Here is a 23,197-nt window from a genome sequence, read left to right as displayed (position 1 = left end):
ATGGTATCTAAGATGCAGAGATTTCCTGAACATAAGAATGTATGACAATTTAACACTCAGCAATATATTATAGACATGCAACCATGCATGCATCATCTATTTTACATTCCATACTAATTATTTATTCTTTTAATTCCTTTATGCACATAATTGCTCTGGTGTTTGTTTGTTTGTTTTTTAATGCAGCTTATACCAGTTTCACCTCTTCTGCTTGTCCCAGATCTTCATATCTGCTGCACTTATAACTGTATTAAGCCTATTAAGTCCCTTCTAGAAAGACACACAGTCTAATTTTAACACAGCAACACATGAAGAAGCCACCACTTCAATTGGCAGTTTGTACCAATTGTAATCATCATTACTGTTACAGCATTTTTGATTTATTACCAATTCAGATATTCTGGTTACAGCCTTCAGCCATTGGTTCTAACATGCTTGTCTCTGCTGAGCTAAAGAAACCTCCTCTGTGTCCAGTGTTTCTCATCATCAAACATATGTGCTATCTTCGTATACACTATAATCACCCTCAGTCATATTTTAGAAAAAAACAAAGATACTACATTACTAAAGTATCTTTCTGCATACCCTTAAAAAAAAAAAAATCACAGATTTCTTTGAGGATTTTTTAATTAAGCCTTTCATCTTTTGTACTTTCTAGGTACTGCTCCAGTGCACATCAGTACACAACGAAATACAGTAGAACCAACATCACAATCAATAGTGTACACAGAAATGAAATCGTCTTCCTACTTTCTTGTGCAGACACACAGAAACCACATTTATCATTTTGCTCAAGAAGCTTACATTGAGTTGCTGTCTACATTAACCAAAAGTATCTAGTCAAGACATCGTTCATCTTTTGGGGTTTGGCCTGTTTAAAAAAGAACTTCAAATATGAAGTTTTGTACAAAATTAATTTCAAAAATATTTCCTTTTTTCAGGCTTTTGTCTTTTAGTAATAATTAAACCTGCCATGTTTGACCAACTTTAGAGGAATTTTATTTTATTGCAAATACCTTTCATGAAGTCAATTACATATTAACATAGCAAATTTTGATTTATAGGTTCACAATACATATCACTACAATGGACATCTTTTGGATATCAATAATACAAGGCAATTAAAAAAAAATCTGGTTTTAAAACTTGGATTCTTTAAAAATCTTGAGATCTGAAATGGACAGTTGTTATTAAAACTGCTCTGCCAAATTGAAGCTCAAATATTTTTTTTTTTAATTGTAAAATCTTTTCCAAAAGTGAAATATTATTTGTGATGGATTTTATTTTGTATAAAAACACACAAGGTTTTGTGATGTGGATTGTTCCACTTTTAATTTTGTTAAATGAGATTTTTATAAACCCACAAATACTTCAAAAGTCATGAAGCCCTGTGGTCTATTCACGGACACAGTGAAGGACACAGAATGGATGCCAGCAGAGAGCTACTACACAGAATAAAACTGAACTTCTAAACTTTTCTCTTGACATTCTAGCAGTTAAAGGCAACTCTTATGATTTCTTATTACTTCTGTATCAAATTCGGAAGTGAATCTCAAAGATTACAAAAGTCAAAGAGAGTATTATACTGATTTAAGCTTCCAGTAGGCAAACCATTCCTTTCAGTATAACTCATTCTTACTTATTCTATCTAATATGCCTCTCTTCACAATACAGTCTGGTATAATAACAAAAGCAACTACATCTCCTTTATGAGGCACTCGCTGCCCATAACTTGGAAGTCGTGGAAACCTGCTCCAAAGTTTAATTATTTGTGAGTATATACAAAACATTTTTTCTGTATTTCTAGATTTCTGTAATTGGAATGACATCAAATGCTAGCACTAAAGCTGTGTGACTGTAGTCCAATAAGGAAAACATACAAGATAATTTCTTTTACTATTCAATTGATTTAGACAATTCCTCCTGTTCTATACTTGGCTTTTCTGAATATTCTTAAAGCTGAATTCTGTCAAACAATCCCTGCACCCATCTGCAAGTTTTAGACTGGCAGAACAAATGGAGATTATTTTTTCTGTTCAAGAGGGTAGAAGAAGAGCCTTTCATTATTCATATACCTGTCTGGCTAGAAGCCCAAGTGATTATTTCAGGAAGCTATTGAACCATACTACTTGATGTCTTGTGTCACTAAGATAATTTTTCTTAAGCATTAAGATAAAGTTTCCAAAGAGTATTGCAATGGCTATGACACATGATATTATTAATGCTGTGAAAAAGTATGTGTAGTGAAGTTTTTAGAACTTTGAAAAATGGCTTTATATTTAGTTTCATTTTTGTGAATCTGCTCCGGTTTTGTAGGAAAATTGGGATCTCAACCCAATCCTTTTTTTTTTTTTTTTACTTCTAGCAAAAACCTTAGATTTTCATGTTTATGAAATTATTTTATTATGTAAGGGAAGCTGTGCTGAAATATGAAATGAAAAAGTTACATTCATTAATGGGAAAATGAGTCTTTCTCGTAAATCTTAAAAAATTATTTTCTTGATAAGCCAAAGAAGAGTCCAAATCAGATACAGATTTTTTTGTTGTAATGGAAATCTTCATCACATATTTCTACTTCGTAAAGTATTTATGTAAGAAAATCAGTTCTGTACTATGAGTGTTCTTACTAAAGTTTAGCACTTTATTGTACTAATGTTTAAAGGGATCAACTTATATGCAATGGTTAAGTATTTGGGGTGAAAGAAACTATAAATTACACTAATAAATTTAGTAATCATACAGAATAAGAATATCAAGTAACAGGAGCTATTCAGTACTATATGACTGTACTAAAATAGATACAAAGGTGTGACATAACAGGAAAACAGAATTTCTCAAGCACTGGAACCTCTTCCGTAGCACATGAAAAAGAATGCAATATAAAATAATGAAGTACACATGAACAGTAGTAAAAAGACAATTCCATTAAAAAACCTCTAAGTCTTATTCATAAAAAAATTTCATTTCTGTGCAACTGTGTCAGAGTGTTTTCCAAAACATTTAATTGAAATATTATTTATTTGCAATAACACACTGCCTCAGACTTATCCGTTGGCTCCATTAGCATGCATACATTGACATATATACCTGCAAATAGCTCCTTGATAAAAACAGAAGAAAATAAATGCATGTTACCCTTTAAGACTTGTCTTCCATGCTTCCATGCAGGTGCCTGGCAATTCAAGCAGAAACCAAGTTCTCATTACAATTGTTCATTTCAGACACACTAACAGACAGTGACTGCCACTGAATTCTATTGATAGAATTACGAAACAATTCTCTGTTGGTATAATGCACATGCCTGAAGTTACAGAAGGGTGAGTAAGGTCAAGATGTCAGCCTGTCAGCCTGACCTCGAAGCCAGGGAAGGTTACAGAGATCATCCTGAGCTCCATCATACAGTATGTGCAGGAGAACCAGGGGATCAGGCTCAGCTAGCAGGAGTTTACGAAAGGCCGCTCCTGCTTGACAAACCTGATCTCATTCTATGACAACTTGAACCACCTAGTGGATGAGGGAAAGGCTTTGGATGGTGTCTACATGGACCTTAGTAAAGCCTTTGACAGAGTCTCCCACAGCATTCTCCTGGAGAACTTGGCTGCTTGTGGCTTGGACGGGTGTACTCTACACTGGGTAAAAAGCTGGCTGGATGGCCAGGCCCGAAGAGCGGTGGTGAATGGAGTTACATCCAGCTGGTGACAGGTCACAAGTGGTGTTCCCCAGGGCTCAGTACTGGGGCCTGTCCTGGTTAGTATCTTTATTGATGATCTGGATGAGGGGATTGAGTGCACCCTCAGTAAGTTTACAGACACCACCGAGTTAAAGGGAGAGTTACCTGCTTGAGGGCAGGAAGGCTTTGCAGAGGGATCTGGACAGGCTGGACTGATGGGCTGAGGACAGTTGTATGAAGTTCAACAAGGCTCAGTGCTGGGTCCTGCCCTGGGGTCACAACAACCCCAAGCAATACTCACAGGTTCGGGGAAGAGTGTCTGGAAAGCTGCCCAGTGGAAAAGGACCTGGGGGTGCTGGCTGACAGACGGCTGAACATGAGGCAGCAGTGTGCCCAGTGACCAAGGCCAACAGCATCTGGACTTGTATCTGAAACAGTGTGGCCAGCAGGACAAGGGAAGTGATTGTCCCCCTGTACTTGGCACTAGTGAGGCCGCACCTCAAAACATGGTTCAGCTTTGGGCCCCTCACTTCAAGAGGGATGTAGAGGTGCTGGAGTGTGTCCAGAGAAGGGCAACGAAGCTGGTGAAGGGTCTGGAGCACAAGGCTTATGAGGGGTGGCTGAGGGAACCGGGGTTGTTTCGTCTGGAGAAAAGGAGGCTCAGGGGGGATCTTACCGCTCTCTACAGCTGCCTGAAAGGAAGTTGTAGGCAGGTGGGGGCTGGTCTCTTCTCCCAGATGACAAGAGGAAAGAGCCTCAAGTTGTGCCAGGAGTAGTTCAGGTTGAATACTAGGAAAAATTTCTTCACTGAAAAGTCGGTGAAGCACTGGAACAGGCTGACCAGGGACGTGGTAAAATCACAGTCCCTGGAGCTGTTTAAAACCGTGTAAATGCAGTGCTTGGTGACACGGCTTAGTGATGGACTTGGCAGTCCTCTGTTAACAGGGACTTGATGATCTTACAAGTCTTTTCCGACCTAAATGATTCTATGATTCTATGACTCTAAGATAATCACCAAAAATTATTATTATTCCTTTAGAAACAGAGTTGCCCCAAGAAAAATTGGTGTTAGTTTTGTAGTATGCTGATGAGAGGCAACCTTTTCCAGAAATAGGGAGAGAAATGTAAATATTTGCAAAGACTCATTAACTCACCTGCTTATATGACACAGGGATTTGTCTTAATATCCCCCACAATTTCCACAGAATACTGCAAAAGATGGAGCTAAAGCCTTACACAGCAATTTACTGTGGTTTTGAGGATTTATAATAGTAGGAAATATTAGATCTGTCACTTCTTTCTTTTTCTTTTTCAATATTGAAGCCTTTATCACTGAAAAAATCATCTGAACGGAAATGTCAAAGGAGGAAGAAAAGGTAACAGAAAAATATCCCAAATTCATGTACACACAGAGAGCACAAAGGAAATTGCACAGGATGGCAAAACTCACAAAGGGAAAGAAAAAATTGCAAAGACATGTTGTAAAAGATGAGGGAAATCAAGAAGGGCAACTCAAGCACAGAGGATTAAACTATATGTAAGCAACTCAGGCACTGGGAAAGGAAAAAGGGAAAATTAGAAACATACAGAAAAGGTAATCAGACTGCAAAAGCAATAGATGAGAAAGAAAAAACTAACAAAATAAATACATAAAGAACAAAAGCTTGTTATCATTCTCTATGTTAAAATTGGACAGAATAGTTATTAACATAATATCGAGCATCTTATGTGGTGAATATAAATGAATGATCTTTCTGAAGCTTTATTTTCAATTGTACTTCAGAAACATTTAGTGCAATCTCTATGTTAACGACAGAAAAAACAGAAACCCTGTTAAATAATTAAAACTAAGTAGTGTCAGTATTGTTCATTTAATCATTTTCTTCTACAGTGTTGAGGAGCCCTATATATTCTTTCTCTTTGCTGTTTCATATTTAAGCACATAACTCCAAACTGTTAATGAAAAAATGTGAACATAACTACCTAAACTGAGATGAAGTCTGAATAATCTCTTTTACGTATAACAGAAGCTCAATGCTTCCCATAGGATCTTGCATTTTTTCATAAACTAAGATGTAAGTAGAGAGAAGAGCTTAAGTCTGGAAACGTGCGATTTCCCTTTCATTTGAGCCAGCTTTCCCTACTACAAGGTATGCAGTTCAATCCAAAGACAGAAATCAAACACTTTAAATACGTGGTGTCAGATTCTTTAAGTTGTGATGTTTTATAATATTCTGAAAAAGCAGGAAGTTCTACAGAGGAAGAGACATGCTGAGAAATCGCGCAGGAGAGTGAACTTCACAAAGGTGTTTGTGGTCTGCTGGTGTGTTTGTGAAAATACCACAGTAAACTACAGAATGGAAAGGGGAGTACTCACATAAGGAAGAGGATTTAGAGCTTCTGCAAAAGTGGATAAGTGAGGGGAAGTGGAACTGAAGGCTTCCTGAAAACATGTAGAGTTCTCTGAAATGTATTGCATAGCTCCTGAGAAAATTGCCATGCATTAGGAAACCCATCAGTCCTCATGATGGAATGGAACTTGGGTAATGCACATTCAAGAGCCTCTTTCCTAACTGCAAATAGCAGTCAGAGCCTTTGCTGAGATGAAACTCAGTTTCAGCCTGGAAAAAAACACTTTAAGATAAATTAACAGCAAAATAAGAACTTTAAAAAAATCAACTGAAAATCTGTCCAATGGGCAGTAACGAAGAACTCAGCTTATTAGCTCCTGTCTCTGAGTGGAAATCAGCCCTGTACATTTGCATTCACCAGTAAGACTCTTCTTAGGAAACAGCAACAGTAATTTTATGTTTCCTAGTTAGGTATTTTTTAAAAGAAGAACAAATCATGGCTTGGATAGATATATGTATATGTATATATTTTACATATGTGTGTGTGTTTGGAACCTTTGAATTTACTACATGCAGTAAACTCTTACAGGAATATACAACAGTCCTAGCTCCCAGACATTAAAATAGAAGTGAGCCGCAGTAAACACCAGCTTTTAATGCTGTGACTCAAAGCTTCATTTATATCTGTCATCTGAACTCTGCCCGAAAGTGATAGTCATTTATCCTGCAAATCTATTCCAGTAACATTTTCTGAAACACTTACAGGAGCTTTATATTGCATTAACGCATCACGAGTACCTTACTTGCTTCAGAAGAAGGAAAAAAAAAAATTCCTTTCTTAACAGATCCCATCAGAGATCCTTTATTTCCAATTGTCTCTTCTACTACTGTTGGCCATCATATAATCTTTTCCAAAATTGTCTATATATTCATAACTCTGGGGCAGCAATAGTTTAAACAGAATCTTAAAATAAACTTTGACAAGATTTACTTGAGTATACAGTCTGGCATAATTCTGGAAAACTACCTACTGGAGGCTGACCTTTACTAATTGATATGGTTCTGTTATAACCTTTTCTGAAAGCAAAACCCACATAACTCAGAGGACCTTTATAGCTGTAAACCTGCTCTCAGAGAGTCAAACTTAAATTCAGTCTCCTGCCCTTACCATTTTTCCACCATTTTCTGTTCTACCTTGGTTACATCTTATGGCAGGAAGCTCTAATGAGTCCTCAGTGCAATACATCCCTCCTAGCTATTCCCTCCTCCCTGTGGTATCACGGGTTACAGCCTATCTATGAACTCCAGGCTTGAACAGTGATGCATGTGATTATCAGAAGGACCTGAGCCATGACCTCACAGATTAACTGAGTTAAAGCCTCAGGCTTGAAACATCAGTGCTTCTGAGCACGCACAGAAATCCTGCATCTTTCAGAATCATCAGGATTATTTCACGTTTTAAGGTCTTTGATCTTACCTTGCCCAGTGCTTGCTTTATCAATCATCCTCTTGAATTTAAGCAGAATTTAGCATCTGCTTCCAAAATGACATGAAAGGCAATTTGAATGTTGTCCCTATCTCCTATTTAGTTCTACCAAGTTAAAATAATTCTCCCTGCTTTGCAGCATATGATATTTGCATGACAAAAAATGAATGCTAAAGGAACAAAAGGCATTCTTGCCCTATATATAGCATTTTAGACAGCAAACAGTCAGATATGTATGCCAGTGAAATTAATGTTATCGCTTCATTTTTTACATTTCTTATTCTCAAAAAATTTTAAACAGTGGCCTAAATTGCATGAATCTCTGAGATAAGCAACATGGAGTACATAATATAATATGAAAGGTACTGACTTGTGATGCCAGTAGTTTTGAAAAGGTTAATGAACTGTATCTAAAATTTATTTTTGAAAGCTCTCTATATTCCTTGCACATATTAGATCCTCCTTTTGGTGTTTTAAAATTCAAATAGATCTAGTTAAAAAAATGGCAGAAGACATTTGAGTAAATTTCAAGCCTATTAAAAATTCATAAGCTTAAAATTTACTCACAAGCCCATACACATTAAGAAGTTTCTGCTTGTCTCCCTTTGGCTGACCTACACCATAATAACGAAGTAATCCGTGCTTCTGGGGAACCAAGATGTAAAAACCCCAGCAGAGTAAGTGACTGCCACTAGAGTATGGCTAAATATGCAAAAGTAGGGGCTTTCAAAAGGATGAGAAGTCTACAAACAGGTGATGATAGGTAGAAGTCAATTGAAGCAAAATTACAACAGCAGGGAACAGAAATACTTAAGTGTCACTCGTTGATCAATACAGGGATGTTCTTACAGGAAGAAATTGGGTTACTTTGTCTGCCACATTGTAAAGTACTCTGTTACTTCCAGGCACCTCCAACTGTAGCAATATTGCATCAACAGGACCATGGGAATTCTGAAAATACACCACCAAGTACACCAGGCTTTCTACTATTCAGCTACTTGTATTTGCAGCATATATAATCCATTATTGCCCTCTTTAAGCAACTTTCTTCAATTACTTTCTCCTTCCTTCTCAAAACAAAGCTCTCTTCCTACGAAGCCTGTCTTGCAAAAAAAAAGAATGGTAGTTGGGCCTCCTAGATGCTTTCTGGGAAGCAGAATTTGCATGTAAGGACTGATGCATGGGGGTTATACCTAAAGTGAAAAGCAAGGATGATGTAAGCTGCCACGTGTGGGCAGATATGAAATTCATGTGTCACAGGGCAGGGAATGTGCATGGCGAATGCTTCCTAGGCTTCCCTGCAGTCCACTCCTATGGGACAACCATACCACCAAGGGAAATTCAGACTAATTTCAATTCTGTTTCCCAGCTTTTCACAGACAGAAATAACTGTGATTTGGATCAGGATGAAGCCAGCTCGGTGTGGACTGCATGAGGTTGGACACTGTTAGGCTCAGGTACAGTGCTGGAACAAGCAGGGAGGTAAAAGGGAGATGTTGTACAGGACAGAGGATTGACGAGGCCCAACATCCTTCCAGCATCCTTTTATGTACAAAACTATTTCCATCTATACAAACTATCATGTCATTTTACTCACCTAATCAGTTAGATATACACAGTAAGTATCTGCAAGAAACAGCCCTAGACTATAATCACCGAGCTATGATTCAAATAAAGTCATCTTTAATATCTATATTATACTGTATCAGTCATGTTTCTATGCTAATTGACTAACTATGAAGGGAAGAATAATTAATACAAAATGCAATAGAATGTGGGAAATAACTCTACAGGTTACCATGTAACAGATACTATAGCATCTAAACTAAACAAATTTTAAAAGGAACAAAGCCAGATTTCCTTATATGCCTTTTCCTTCCTGTCTATATCCCTCTATTTGTTGCATACACAGACTGGACAAAGCAGTTCTCATTCGTGTTTTGGTTCTTGAAGGCTATCAGTTGTCAAATGAATGGTTATGTAAACTACTCAATAGGAAATTATTTTTTTTTTGTAAAAAAAGGTGTCAAAAAGGCTGACTATGTAGACATGCTTCTCAGATAAAGTATTGTTTTGGAGAATGAAAGAAAGCACAAAAGATGATGACAGTCTTGATTTTTAAGTGATTCCTCTTTTTTCCAGTAGTTTAAAGAACAGAGCTACATCTTGTCTAGGATTTGGGACACCAAAGCTCTAATGACTGTGCAAAATGGAGAACAATTTCCTAATATAGTAACCAGATGTGACGTCAGGGATGGGTTATGATTTTTTTTTTTCCAATGACTGTTTATTTTCTAATATATAAATAAATTAAATCTTCAGGTCAAGTTTTTTTCCCCCTAATACCTGAATTAAAGACGTGAAGTAGCTTCTTCACTTGCTTTCATCTCTATGAACTTCTGTTCTGCACAGAGGCATAGTTCCTCAGACAAGAGCATGTGCCCTCATTTTGGAGGAGACAACGGTTCTGGCTAGGAAGAAGCTCTATGCAGGAAGTCAGGAGTGGAGCCATCACTTCTCATCTGGGGTTTGTCACAACAGAGGTCAGAGCTCTATTCTGTGCAGGATTTATACCCTCAACTGTTTGTTTAATGTACTTAGAGAACATCTTCCAAATAAAAAGCGTTGGGGAACTCAAAAGTTTTATTTCTTTGTGCAGTGCAAAGATTTATTTCTTTGCGAAGTTTGAACAAGGAGATGACACTGAGCTGCTGTTCTAAATAGAGATGTTGGCAGGTGTGTGCAGATGTAACAAGCTGAACTTTTGTTCAGACCTAGTTTTACTTGCAAAAGCTTAGAAGCATGGTACTTGAAGCAGGTTGTTGATTACCTGGGTTTGCTATTTCCACTCCTTTCATAACTTTGAGTGTGATGTGTGTAAGTGCATTACGGGGCTAGAGACAGAAGTGAATGCAGAGTCCAGATCTCATGGATCTTTAAATAATGATTTAGTCCATTACCACTAGCTTTGTGACTTACTGTTGAAACAAGCACACAAACATTGATTAAACTGTTCCATAAATTTTAGGGAAAAAAAAAATAAAGCCATATGTAAAAAGGCTTATACAAAATCCTCCAGTGATAGTACATCCTATGAGTAAAATTGTACCTTGTTCTGAAAGACTTGATGAAGTACAAACGCAACTCACCTCTTCCTTTTGTTTTCCACTTTTCCATGTTCACACATTTTATATGACAGAATTGAATCCTAATTGACACCACAGCCTATGTATAGCCTTTTATTTCAACCAATGCAAGACCAACAGCCATATGAATATGCAAAAATGAAACCAAGTTTGGTTTTTTTTCATGTATTCAGAAACAATCCTTCCCAGCTATTTTCACAATCTCAAATAGAGTAAGTGCAGCAGCAAATCATCAGCATTTGTTACAAGATTAATGGAAATTTCAAAACCATGAGTAGAAACACAACCAGCACATCACCCCACTTCCCACTCCTGTATTTTGTTGCAGATTATCTTGCTTAATACGCCATGTTTCAGCATTCAGTGGGTGAAAACTCACTCCAAGTAAGATTACAAGCTTAACTGAACTACTCCGCAAAAAGCACCTTCCATAAAGGAAATGCTTCAGAAGCATAGAAGAAAGCACAGTATCTCTATATAGTGTATTTTTGTTCTGTAACCATTGCTGAAATTATATAAAATGGTCACCCTATTTAAGGAAGAAAGCAAAATCAAGGAAAACAGTTTCTTCCAATTTAAAAGGCACAGAGGGTAGTTTACCTGCAATTGTCAATATTGTTTCTTCCCACAGCACTAGAGAAGTTGAAAGGTCCCACGTTATTGATTTCTGTAACTTGTATACAGCCAGTGAAATTGTAGACAGGTCCAGGTATCTACAAAGGAGAAAATGTACATAGCTCTTTTGCTTGTTGTCATTGTGATTAGTTTTAAAATAATTTAGTTTCTGCAAATTATTTGTAACATACTTTAATTCTACTACTGCCCCACTGGTCTCCATTTTTTCCTTAATGAAATTTTATTTTAAAAAACTGAATATGAAAAGAAATTACATCAAGATAAGCAGTACTGACTTAAAAATTAAACAGAGTTTTGGACATGCAGACAGAACTGCAGGTATAATGAGACACCAGTAAAAAGAGGACTTTAACTTTAATCAGGTATGTATTGTTTATATATGAACACAGGTCATGGGGAATAGTAAACAAGGAAGCTTTGAAAATTCTACTTTTAAATTTACTACTTCGCTGCTCAAAAGATATCTAGTATCATTAATCATGTTTCAAAGATGCCTAAGGACATAGTAAACTGGGAATCACTGTAGGGGTACTGAAAAAACCACAGAACAATACATTGTTATGTGTACCTCACCATCTAAACAAATAACACTAACACAGTGTGTTGACAGGTGTTATAATATACAAACAAGCCACTCAAAATGTTGCAACTGACTGGACCACTGGACTTGGACAATTCCTGGTCACACCAGATCATGTGTACCTGTCCTTGGGACCACATAATAGATAGGTCTCCATAGTTTATATAATAAATTTCATGCCAAATTGAGAAAAAAAGTACTGCTAGGACTGTCCATGATGATGGAAGTCATCAACATATTCAAATGGGGCCTTGGGAAACTACTCGGGAAGAAAAGACAGTAAGAGTGGAAGAGGGTGTGACCTGAGGCACCTAAACGAATGCCGTTCATAAGCCCACAGGAGGGGAAGCGATCTTGCCATAGTCCTTCACACTGCAGATGACCCGTTCCTAATACTGACCGTGATGTCAGGTTTAGATACTTGCAGAAAGAAAAATAAAAAGATCTTGAGGATCAATTTGCTAAAAGCATAATGGTGAGCATTAAATGTTTTTTAAAACTGAAGAGGAGCAGTAAGCCTGCCAGAAAGTCTGTAGGGCCAACAGACCATCAAAGTGTAAAAGGAGTGTTCAAAGAGGTAAGGCTCTAGCAGGAAATGCAAATGAACTCACCAAATCAAAATTTAATGCAGAGGAGCTCTGGGAGATTCCTATGCGAGAACTCCTTCTTAGTAGGGATTCATCAGAGATATGTTTCAAATTATTACTCGGAAATATTTTAAAATAAATCAACAAAGCAAACAGTAGCAAAAAAAAAGAAAGACAAAATAGTGTTTGTCCAGAAGTCCTAAAGGAAATTACTGTGGTCATCACTTAAAATGGCATCCCACCATAGAAATGGTAGATGTGGATTTTGGGGTTTTTTTTGTTTGTTTGGGTTGGGTTTGGGTTGGTTTGGGTTCTTTTGGGTTTTTTTTCTAAATTTGGGAAAGGGGCACAAGACTAGGGAATGCAAGGGCACACTCCAAACTACAGATTAGTAAGCCCAGTTCCATTCCAGACAAATCATTAAGAACTACATTACAGAATTAATACATGACAGAATTAATAGATACATAGATGAACGTAATGTACTGGGGAATAGTTGAGATGGTTTCTGAAAATGGAAATTGTAACTCACAGAAGGAATACTGAATATGTGAAAAAGGATGCCTTGGCACACAGCCTTTGATTTCCAAAAGGCTTTTAACAAGTTTCTGTACTAAAAGATTCTAAAGTACTTTGGTCACCCTGGGATAACATGGAAGGCCTTCAATAAATGAAGAGTATGATTAAAACAGAAGCAGAAAATTTGGGAATAAATAGTGAGCTTTTTTCAATATGGACAGCCCCTAGAAATTCCCTCAGCATCTCTATTAGGGTCTGTGGTCTTCCGCCTATCCACAAGTGGCTCAGTGTTTCTTGTGCTATTCAGGATAGCAAAACCAAAATCCCAAGATGATTTCACAATATGCAAAAACTATAAGGTGTGTAAGGATGATGACACATATGAGAACTTCTGAACAGAGAGTGACTATATAGCCCAGGAATCTTTACTCAGGAAAACCCACCATCAAGGAGAATTAGAACATAGTTTGCTGAGAATTTTCAGTTTCTCACAATAGAGGATCAAAAGGACATGAAATCACATAAATCAGCGTGAAGATGAAAGCAAGGTAAACAATGTACTTTTAATACAACTCAAAATTAAGCTGTGGAACTCTGCATTTGAAGACAGCGAAGTTCAAGTGCTGGAATGGGGAAGATCGTCTCTCTGTGTCGCTAACACATTCTGGAGGACTGCACTGAGGCTTCCTGGAGCTTAGTAAATAAACCCTCATTCAAGGACTGGATGTGAACCTTCCCCTCCTCAAAGTTATGCTTTGGATATTAAGAGAACAATATTATTTGATATACCACGAGGGCTGACAGCGACTATTGATATGGATTATGGACAATAGCAGACTGACTGCCTCTCTTCATCCTTTGCGAGTCACTTTGGCAAGTCAGTACTTTTGTTGGACTGCCACGTGTTATACTCAGCAGTCTGCTTTTGCTGCTGTTGTCATGACACATTATACCAGGTAACCTTTGAAGATGTATTGTCCTATGAAGTTTCACATTTTACCTTTGATAAGAGAGGTTTCTTACTATTTTTCCTGCCTTTTATAAATAGTAAATGAAACAATTTTCAAATTGGTGTAGGATCTGTTGCAAATTTAACATGAACACAGACAGAAACAGTTACACAATTCTTAGTTGGAAATGACATGGGACCCATAACATTGCCTAAAAAAATGAAAAATTGAACAGTGTTTTAATATGACTGCATAAATCAACTTGGAGCTCTGCTGCTGCTTCTCTCCCTTACCCTCTTATGCAGTTTCACTAAAGCTTAATTATGATTGTTCCAGTCACACCATGTATCTTTTTCAACAAAAGCCCTCATTCTTGGGATTATAAAAACACACAAAATAAAAACCAACAACAAAAAAAGTAAAAGGAACCAATAAATGCAAAGGTCAGATACAGTATCATTTTAACATTTATGACAGCTACTGTGCTTAGTTGAGTTCATTCAACATTCTGAATGTCAGGTTGGTATAGGGGAAATTCACTATGGTAACCTATGACACATTCTGCACACTGAACAGCAAATTAAACACTTGGTTTGTGAATAAACATTTATTTGCATATTTCCCCCAAGCGCTATTATCAGTGAATATTTTAACAACGTGGTTTCCTTTCCCCCAAAACAAACATACCGATTGGGATCCTAACAATTTCTCTTACATTGATATGTGTATATTTTGAATGTAATGCATTCCTCTAATTGTAAAATACTTACTTTTTGTAATTATAACTCCATCATAAAAACTTTCGTCAATTACTTGCCTTTGCACTGCTATGCTATCTATACAGATAACTAATGTCTTCCTAGAAATATTTAGGAATAAGGGCTATTGATACAAATAATCATAAGCAATCAGCTTTTATTCTGCTATTCTTGAGAGTAGATTATTATTTGTGATTAGCAGAGTATTAAAATACAGACTTCACATGTAGCTGGGTTTCCTTCCATTTAAAAAAATATATTAATATGCTGACCGACCATAATACTTAGATTGCCTGAAAATGTCAGGGTCATAGCAACACCAGAAATTTAATTTAATACAATTCACTATTCAGAAACTATGCAGATATGTTTGACATATAGTAACCATGCTCTTTAAATGCCCTTTATACTTGACAAAAATGAGTACAGATACTTACCTGGTAGGAAAAGTTCACACATATATGCCAAACCATTTATTAACATCCCTTACTGACTAGCCCAAATCTGAGCTGCTGTTAGGTACAATTAATCTAGAATTGAGTTCCTAGCGAAATGAGCTTGCATGCTGTCTTTTCATTACAGATTCATAAATAATATAATGAGTTGTTGGCTTATGATCAGAGCACTTACAAAAAAAAAATATAATTCACCCAAAAAAAAGTAGTCTTTCCTCATTTGACTCCACTTAAGATAAATTTTATGTATCTTAAAAATTCTCACTATAGATATTACAGTCTACCAGCATGCACTATTCAGTAATCTTTCACATCTTTGATATTCCTGTGAAATATGTCTGATTTTAGAGCCAAATTTGTACAACTCTGCAAAAGACAGTTAAACTTTTCAAACTGCAGTATTTTAAACATCAACAAAATGGCCTAGGGACACATTTTTGAATACTCTACTAACTATTCCATCTATATTTACTAACAACATGATGAACAGTTTGGAAATGAATGCATAACCTTGAGATAACAGTTTCTCTGCTCCAGTTCGGGTTCTTGCTAGAGATTCGAATCATACGAAATGGTCATAATGAACTCTGAAATTAAGCAAGTTCTACCCTCAACTCTGTGTTCTCTTCAGATTGGCCGAACAACAACAAATGTGACTAACTATCTCAGTTCTAACCTGCTCAAAATCTACTGCAACTGAAATTCAATATCAAACCCACTTGAAAAAAATAATCATAAATTCAAAAATAATACCTTTTTTCAAAAAAAGTCTAAATTCGACGGAGGAAGGTGGCGGTGTGTGGGGGTGTCGTGGTGGGGTCCTTCCCCCTAAAGAATATTTTGTTCTTTAAGAAATGTAATTTTACAACCCATGTTCCTGGGTTAGATACTGAATTAAATAAATACAGGACAAAGTAAAACTATACATAGCCTACAAAATTAGCACCAAGGCAAACAGAACATGCTTAATTCAACAGCACCTTCTGCCTTTGTATTCCATTTAGTGAGCACTGAAACCTGCCTGCGTTCAGGTCAACATGCTATAGATAGGGTATGTATTTTTTCCAGTCTTTTCATGGCACCAAATTTTCAAGGTTTTGTTAAAATTCAACAACAGTCACTCAGACATCACCTTGACCAAAAAATGTTACCGGTTTTTGTTCATGCTGATTTAAACTTTTAAACATCTGTTAATAAAAATTAAACCTTGAACATTTTAAATCAGGTAGTTCAAGCAAAATGGGCAATGCTACTCTGGTTAATTTATATAGCCATTAATCACACAGAAATGCAATTTCCTTTGAGAAGTGTTGCTGAAGTAGACAGTGGTGCGGATAGGGGGTGGGTGAAGTATCTATGCTGTTTGTTACTGCACTTTGAAGTATTTACCAATTTTATTTGAGTTTAATGACATTTCAAAATGTGTAGGAAAAGTGGTATTGGTTCTGAAAGCAAAAATAATTAAAGAAAGCACTTAAAATATGGGAGAAGGAATATTGTTTCAGTTTCTCTACTATACTAGTACAGAAATGGGAAGGTGTACCCGTGAAATTGCCTACATGCCACCATATATAAAATAAAGTGCATGAAACACAAAGGAACTTAAATGTCTCCTACATCCTGACCAGTTTTGATTGTGAGATGCAACACTGTCTAAACCTATGCATAATATCAAGGTTTCATTTACCTGATAACATTAATATAATAGATGATTTTACATCAAAATTGTAATTCTGAGCCAAACATTCCCCCAAAATACTTTAATTCAGTTATATTAACACAACTAAAAAGGGATAAGAAGTTAAATCAAGATTATTTTTCCATGTAGCAGCTGCTTGTACTGAAATGTTAAAACTATTACCGTTATCAGAAATCTGCATTTATTGTACCTGCCATGGATATTGAACCCTATCACAAAACCTTACTGAAACAAGAAAGGTAAAGCATAATAAAATAGACAGAATAGGGGGGGAGATCTCCAAGCGGCCTAGGGTGATACAGGTTTACATTTCTGCTCCTCATTTTTCATTTGCCCTAGCAAGCCTGGTAGTTCTCCTGCTATTGGATTATCAACAAGTCAGGAGTTCTTCCAGTCTCCTGTGCTGCAGGGCAAGGTACTGAGACTTACCGTCTCGCACTGGGTCTGTGAGCAGACCAGTACTGGTAAAACACCTCCCAGATTACAGTGCTTTACAGTGGGATCCAGACTGGTCATCTGCCTTGTCCCAGACTCTGATGGAGCCACTTCACCATGTAACAGACATTCATATTCCTCTTGCATAATTTTCTCATCTAAATTGACTGGCAGTGTAAAACTTGAGCATAAGTATTTCACTGTCAATTTCCCATTATTCTGCCAGTTTGTTCTGGCTGAGAATGGTTATTAAGCCACAGAGGATTAATTAAAACCAGTAAGTCTGAAAGATTCAAGGGTACTGAGAAATTCCCTTACCATTTATATGGAAGTTTGTCCATGGCCAAGATCCTTAACTTTTAAACTTGCTCTTGCCTTGCAGTTAAGCAAGTGCAATGTTGCATTTCAGAAGTGATATGAAGACTCTGAAGTAAGAAAGGACCTCTCTAAGTTTTATGGCTAGCAATGTTTGGCCTTTTAGTAAACAACTTCAGTATTTACACTTACAAGCATAAAGCATGATTCACTTGCTTTGTTTGCTATTGCAGTTTTTAAACAGTTCAACTACTGTAATTTATCTTTTTAATTCTCTCTTGTTAATGCGGTATAATACCTTGCCCATGAACAAGCTCAAAAACACATTGGCCTGAGAGTACTAGAACAGGGAGAGTCAGACTTCTGTTTCTTATCTAGTACAGACTCTATCAACTAACTGTGGAAATCAATTCATCTCCCTGCGCTTCACCTTTTCAGAGTGATGCTGAACTTAATGTAACACAGTATTGCAACACATTAGAGGAAAGGTGTTTGGAGGCCATCACCATGAACTAGTTTTCAGTACAAGCCTGTCAACTTCTGTAGTTCTGCTTCTTGTCCAATCAATAACCAACAGCTCAGACCTACAAACATTTAACCCAAGAGATGTTTGTATGAAGTATATGTGTTTACATACTGATGGATTTGTTGATCCTTATGGGTCAGTCTCAACACCAAATATCCTGATATCTAAAATAAGATTCAGTGTGAAACACTTCTTACTGAATCATAAACGTTGAGTTACAGAAAAAGGGAGGGGTTAAAGCAAGTAGTTGTACAGCTGTCTGAACTAGAATAGGTAATGTCTTACCTAAAACAAAGACATCTGTGTATAAAAAGAAGCATACTCATATGATGGTCAGGCTATCCCTAGCATAAGGAGGAAATACATATATTTCAGGGAGAAAGACTGTATTTATCTGGAACACTTGGAGGTCTTTCAGAAGGAAAAAAGGACTATAAAAGTTAAAATGTTCCAACAAAATAGTCTTTTCTTTAGTGACTGTAACCTGAGGATATAGTATTCAGAAGGGGTTCATTTTGTCAGTTCTAAGAAAGTTAAAGATTCTCAGCTGAAGGAGGGAGAGACAAGAAAATGTCTTCATACATTTTTAAAGTTTTATGCTTTCTTACATCACACCTGTACCTCTTTTATAAACATCTGCAACTGGAATGTCTGTTTTTGTATATTGCAAATACATAACATTTGTTTTTCTAGCTCAGTCTCTTTAAAAAAGAGGGGTTTCAAGGCAACACAGTATTCCTCACACAGGTTGTAAGGAATGTCAGCGGGCACACTATGCCTTTCAGCTGGACCCTCTCCAGTATGGTTGTCACTCACGCTAGGTATCCAGAACTGGTCAGAGCATTCCAGGTGCGGCTTCACCAGGGCTGAGCATAGTGTAAGGCTCACCTCCTTGACATGCTGGCAGCACTCCTCCTAATGCAGCCCAGGACACCATCACCCTCCTTTGCTGCAAGGGCAAAATGCTGCACTGGCTCACGTTCAACTTGGTGTCCACCAGGAGCCCCAGGTCCTTCTCCACAAGAAGTCTATAAACTCTGTCCTATAAAAACTCTACAAATCACAGGATGCCTGATGAACTCAGGCATTTCTTCAAGCAGGGAATTTTTGCCATGTTTCATATGATAATTCAGCTATCAGAATTTCAAAAGCCAAAGGAATAAACTTTTGTATATAAAACCAAACACGTACACACACACATACACACACAGAGGTTTGCATTTATGCACTCATTGACACTGTTGACCAGGAATCTTTTTTAACTAAATAAACCTGATTCATTCAAATCTCTCTCCTCCAACACATTAAAAGAGTTCAAAAGTACCCTGCTGCATGCAAGAAAGCTTCCAGAAGATAGACAGCAGGTTTGCAGCATGGATGAACAGTTTTCACCATTTTCACAAACTAGATTACAAGGCAAAATTAATAGCTTTTTTTTTATTCAGGTTTTGAGTACCCATGAGCTCACAAATGACAGACAATATAGACTCACGTGAAAACTCAGACTATTCCTATCATTTCAGGTTTGCATTAACATTTTATCTTATAATTAACTTGTGCTAATTTTGAAAGACATTCTATTTCTTAATTTTTTCCAGACTCTTCTGCCTGTACTGTGAACAATAGTCTGTAAAACAACATTCTGTAACCTGGAATGAGAATCTGTATAATAAGCCAGTGACACAATCAAAGAACATTTTTTCTGTTTACTATTACACACAGAAAAATCAGCTTTCAGTAGCCGTATATATAATTCCAGGAATTTAGTAACCACCAGCACAGTAAAGTAGGTAGAAACTAGGTAAGTAAATAAGGAGGTTTAAACCACAGAGGAGAGCTAAAGCACTGACACAGTTACTTATCTTCACTCCTTTTTGCCTTCAAAAAGCACAGCATTAATATTAACAAAGTAAGAAAGTAATGATTTTATGCTAATGCTCCACAAAGTTCCCATTTATTAAATGTTTCTTCCTCTTTCTTTCATTTCCAGATCTCACTGCATTTAGAAAGAGCACAAAATAAGAGTTGCATTTCCAATCGTTTCATGTATAGCAGCTGCCAGTTCCTTCATTCTTTTCTTGTTTTTATGATGCACACCAAAAATCACAAATTTACAAACAATGTGATCACCATGTTCCTCTCTTAATACTGACTCTTTCTTTATATTACAACAGCTTAGTTGGCTTCTACCTTTAGAGCGGAGCACACTTCCTGCTGGCTTGGCAAATGTGTTATTTGGCTATTTTTCAGGCTCAGCTATTCACTGCATGCCCAATAAGCACATTCAGATACTTAGTTTAAAGCGAAGCCATTAAGCAAACAGCACTGAAGGGCTTATTTGCCAGGGATCAGGAATGGCCTCCATTTACTACAGTCTTCTATAAAAACCGCCTCTGCTACATTGCTTGCAGTTGGGAAAAGAAATGAAACCACACAGCAAAATGTCAAAGCTGCCAAGATACACAAAGCCAATTTATTGTTACAGAAATAATGGAAACTTGTATGTAGAAGATCAGTGAGAATGGGGGAACCTGGTAATGAGAATGAATCCAGAGAGAGACTGCTAACACTACTAGAAAAGTAGGTTCTAGAGGAAATCACACAACTATGAGGCTAACATCGCACGTGTAACAGGAAACCAAATGCTTTTGATTTTGATAGTCTTTATTCTATAGCAAAACATCTCATTTTTTTTTTTTTTTTTAGTTCATCAAATACACATTCAGCCTAAAGAAGATAATACCTTATATTTTACTTTGATAAATGTCAAGGACACTGTAGAAACACTAGTCACCCAGATTAACTCCGGAAGGAGCAAACAAGAATCACTGTAATTCAAACAGAGCCTTGACAAACAAAACTACATCTTCAAAGAAGATTTTCTCTTTTGCAAGGAAAAAAACACAAAATGAAAGGAATCTGTTAAAGCACTAAAAACATCAAAGATGAGAGATGTGAAATTTCCTTACTTTAAGTGGCAGCAATGTCTGGCAATCACCAGATGGAAGAGGGTACTGGGAATAATGGACACACAAACATACACAAAGAAACAGCAAAGCATGACGTGTATTGGAAGCAGAATCAGATTATCATAGAATCACTTCGGTTGGAAAAGACCTTGGAAAACACGAGGTCCAACCACTAACCTAGGTCTGACAAGTCCATCACTAAACCACTTCCCTAAGCATGAAGTAGAAAGCAGAAAGATGAAATAAAGCTTGCCAAAATTCAAACTGAGATGGACCTTACACAAAATTTATACACATTGAAAAAAGAATGACTGATTACAAGTGAGAAGAAGGGCCAAGTTACAAATACTGCAGCTGTCACCAAAGCTTTTGTCTTACTAACAATGGAGAAGCACTTCTAGGGTTCTCCTAGAGTGTCTTGTATCAGTGTGCTGCTCTAACAGGCTTCACTTTATATTCGCTTCTATTTTAACTTACTACTATGTTCTTTTAAGAATATGTTACTCCTATAGAAAGGAAAAATATGATTTATTTCCAAAAGCTACCAAGTGGGTTCCGGTTAAAAAAAAGTTCCAGAGAACAACTCAGATGGCAGGCAATAGGCATAGGAAGGAAGAAGCAGACTGGAGCTTAAGCGGAGAAGCTGAAATGACTTAGGAGAACACAGCAGAGAACCTGGGCTCAGAGATAATGGAGAGGAAAACAGAATCAAAGGAGATGCAGATTCACTAAACTTCAGAAAGGCAGTGAGAGACTAAAAGCCACCTGCAAGATCATGGTGGGTGGGAAAGGGTTGCATCTAGCCATTCTTCTCCTGTCTTGTCTGACATCAGACCACGTTTTTTTATTATAAAGAGGTTAAATATTCCAGGTTTTTGTTCTACTAAAATTTTGTGTTTCTTATTTTGAAGACTTTTGGTCTTCTTTGGTTAAATAAAACCATGCAGAATATCATGCTGGTAGCTTCCTGTAATTTGGGTCAGATAAGGAGGCTATCAACTGTGAGAGTATTTATGCAGCCCTGTGTTAGGATTCCACAAGGAAACCCATTCTTCAACACTCCCTTCACTGAGAGACTAGGGAAAGTACATAACCTCCTATGACTGTTCTCTTGTTGGAGTACCTTTTAATGTAGTTTCTGGCAATTTATAAAGCACACACTTCTACTACCAGATACTTCATGGCAAGATATCACACTTCTTCCTAAGAATTGTTAATGTTATTTTAATTTCAGAAATGCTGATGTTTATTGAGTATTGCTAGGCTAAACCATATTATATCTAGACAGTAAAAAGAACTTCTTAGTGGCTGTCCTAGTATTTCTTTATTGTTAGTTCCTTGTGAAGGAAACAGTTACCAGCTAGTAAGGCAGGGCTCTCACCCCTGGACACACCTTTAACACACTGAGATTCTACCACAGATAGACCTACAAATCAGCAATGACACGTAATGGAAGCGTAAGAGAGAATACTGTGTGTGATTCATTGCGAGCACAGGACAGAAGTTAGCCACAGCGGTCCCTCTGGGGTGACAGTGAGGTTGAGGGAACGTTGTGGGTTGACCCCAGCTGGCAGGTAAGACCCCTGCAGTCTTTTGCTCACTTCCCTCTAGCAGGATGGTGGAGAGAAGGGCAAAAGTGAGCAAACTCATAGGCTGACATAAAGACAGTTTAAAAAGTGAAAGGAAAAAAAAGAGGAAAAACCCCAAGTGATGCAAAAGCAATCACTCACCAAGCAGCAGACAAGTGCCTAGCCAGTCCCCAAACAATGGCTGCTTTGAAACAAACACCACCCCACCCCCCACCCCACTCACCCCCCCAGTTTTATTGCTGAGCATGATGTTATATGTTACAGGATATCCTTTTGGTCAGTTGGTATCAACTATCCCAGCTATGTCCTCTCCCAGCCTCTTGCCCACCCCAGCCTACTCCATAAGGGGTGAGAGAAAAAAACAGAGAAGGCCCCAATGCTGTGCAAGCACTGTTCAGCAACAGCAAAACCATCCCTGTGTTAGCAACACTGCTTTGGTCACCAGTCTCAAACACAGCACCGTATGGGCTGCTGTGAAGTAAATTAGCTGCATCCCAGCCAGACCCAGTATAGGGAATCAACATGA

The 23,197-nt window shown here is 37.3% G+C and overlaps 1 protein-coding gene across 1 annotated transcript in view; it reads right to left on the bottom strand.

Annotated features, from left to right (window-relative positions):
- Nucleotides 1–23,197, bottom strand: part of EYS (eyes shut homolog) — an 872,029-nt gene that overhangs the window by 244,613 nt on the left and 604,219 nt on the right. Inside the window, exon 35 of the mRNA XM_056343434.1 lies at nt 11,254–11,366. Within this exon, the coding sequence (XP_056199409.1) occupies nt 11,254–11,366 (113 nt within the window). The remainder of the gene's footprint in view (nt 1–11,253; nt 11,367–23,197) is intronic.

Source organism: Falco biarmicus, chromosome 6 (genome assembly GCF_023638135.1).
Source record: "Falco biarmicus isolate bFalBia1 chromosome 6, bFalBia1.pri, whole genome shotgun sequence".
NCBI lineage: Eukaryota > Metazoa > Chordata > Aves > Falconiformes > Falconidae > Falco > Falco biarmicus.
Note: the sequence above shows the minus strand (reverse complement) of the source record. Positions and strands in the feature narration are given on the sequence as shown.